Below are 2,500 nucleotides of genomic sequence, written 5' to 3'. Positions count from 1 at the left end.
TTCAACAGATGCGGGATCTTGCCTCGCGTCTCTCGGCTCACCCAGGCGTTGATGGCGTCCCTGGCAGCGTTCGGGTTCTGGGCGAAGTTGAGTTCGCGCACGCTGATGCCGTAGTAGCGCTGCGCGTCCTGGCTGAAGGCCGCCAGCACGTTCACGCCCGTCTGGAGGTACAGTCGGTTGGCGATGCTCACGATCATACCAGGGTTGTCCTGGATGAGGCTCTGCGTCAGGGCCTGGTAGCTGGTGTGCACGGCGGAGTCCTCGGCCGTGGCGGGATAGAGCAGGGCGGAACGCAGCTCATGGTAGGTGGTACCTGAGGTTCCCAGGAGCAGCATCGACAGCAGGGATGTGATGCTGAACGGGGAGAGCACCATGTTCCCTTGCTCGCCCCAGGATACCGATGAAATGTCCAGCGCAAACTGAAAGATCGAAAAGTAAATTTAAATTTACAGCTACCATTAACATTACTAACAATTACTACTATTCCCGTTTTGATATGGAACGTAAAGTCTTCAACACATTTTGGTATTCCCTTAACAGAGTTTACAACACCTAAACTTAATATATTTTTGCCTTCTGAATAACTAGCTTCAAAACAAAGAATTCACACACTTAACCCTAAATGTAACAAAAAAGTACATCCCAAAACAAAAGCAATCATACGCCCAGTAGTAAAAGACAGACACACAATAATAATAATAATAATAATAATAATAATAATAATAATAATAATAATGATACTAATAATAATAATAATGATAATAATAATAATAATAATAATAATGATAAAAGGAATAAAAGTACTAATACCAATGCTAATTAAAAGACGAAGGCCCTGGAAACCCGTGACACATACCTCCTGAATGAGATCCCCGAGGCTTGGCCCCGCCTGGCGCCTCGAGTGGAACCTCAGCGTGGGCTCGAGCGGACCGGGATGCGCCACACCCACACCCACTCCTAGGACCAGCGCCATGGCAACGTACAAGCGCATTCTGGAAAGAAGGGAGCAGGAGGTAATAAACTTTCTTTAGCCACTGTCTGTAGTTGTGCATACATACATACATACATACATACATACATACATACATACATACATACATACATACATATATAAATACATGCATACATTCACACACACACACACACACACACACACACACACACACACACACACACATACACACACACACACACACACACACACACACACACACACACGACTAAGTGATACCTTCACATGAGGAGAGATAGATTTGACCGGCCTCGACTATATCATCGTCCGAAATACTTGACGAAAATAAAGTCGAAATCGGTTACATGCTTTTTTTTTCTGTGAAAATATGTATTTAAATTCATATGTGTTTCTACAGAATAAATTTTCACTGACTTACACTAAAGGTAATTAACTGAGCTATGAAGTGCCTCACACAAATAATAATAAACAAAAGCATATAAATAGTTCAGGGGTTTGCGAAAAAGACAGGTTCGTTAATTTTAAAGGTTCAACCGTGCATGCCGCAAGCAGAATTAACGGTGTACACATTACGTCGAACTAAATGAAGAGGAAGAAATGGAAGGTACTATGATGATGATGATGATGATGATGATGATGATGATGATGATGATGATGATGATGATGATGATGATGATGATGATGATGATGATGATGATGATGACGATGACGATGATGATGATGATGGTGGTGGTGATGACGACGATGGTGATGGTGATGATGATGATGATGACGATGGTGATGATGGTGGTGATGATGATGGTGTTGATAATGGTGGTGGTGATGATGACGACGATGGTGATGGTGATGATAACGATGGTGATGACGATGATGATGATAATGACGGAGATGACGATGATGATGATAACGATGACGGTGATAGTAAGAAGAATACAAAGAAGATGAAGAAAACATTAATAAGAGACATCCTACAGCACAATCTTCGCAGCAGGATTCCAACTTCCGGCCAGAACAATAAAGGCAAAACAAAGGCCTACTAATTATAACTTGGGAGATCTTGACAGCAATCTGACGCGGTTGGGTGCGGTCTGTCAAGGCTAAGCTCACCGGCAAAGAGAGATCTGTGACCTCAGTGAACTTTCGTGGACAATGTCTTTCTTTTATTTTTTTGATTTTTTTTTTTTTTTTTTTTTTTTTGATTTGTGTATTATGTGATTTTTTTTTTTTTTTTTTTTTTTTGAGGGGGTAAGAATCGTCGAAGTTTCGTACGATGCAAATTGGGGAAAAAATGGTTATCTGGTCCGGTATAAATCTCTTTCACTATGCATATGTCGGTCTTTAATTAAATATTTTCCGAAAAATAAGTTTATGCATCACATTTTTCTTGATGAATAAGAATTTTCAGAAGAAAAAAAATATATACATATACATATATATATATATATATATATATATATATATATATATATATATATATATATATATCTTTTCTTGTTGATCACACACACACACACACACCTAAAATAC

The 2,500-nt window shown here is 39.8% G+C and overlaps 1 protein-coding gene across 1 annotated transcript in view; it reads right to left on the bottom strand.

Annotated features, from left to right (window-relative positions):
• Positions 1–2,500, bottom strand: part of LOC125047090 (leukocyte elastase inhibitor-like) — a 4,261-nt gene that overhangs the window by 1,466 nt on the left and 295 nt on the right. The window contains exons 2-3 of the mRNA XM_047645194.1: positions 857–992; positions 1–419 (exon numbers count right to left, since the gene is read on the bottom strand). The exon at positions 1–419 is cut by the window's left edge and continues 1,466 nt beyond it. Coding sequence (XP_047501150.1) covers positions 1–419; positions 857–991 — 554 coding nt within the window. The 5' untranslated portion in view covers position 992. The remainder of the gene's footprint in view (positions 420–856; positions 993–2,500) is intronic.

This window comes from Penaeus chinensis, chromosome 40 (genome assembly GCF_019202785.1).
Source record: "Penaeus chinensis breed Huanghai No. 1 chromosome 40, ASM1920278v2, whole genome shotgun sequence".
Classification (NCBI taxonomy): domain Eukaryota; kingdom Metazoa; phylum Arthropoda; class Malacostraca; order Decapoda; family Penaeidae; genus Penaeus; species Penaeus chinensis.
Note: the sequence above shows the minus strand (reverse complement) of the source record. Positions and strands in the feature narration are given on the sequence as shown.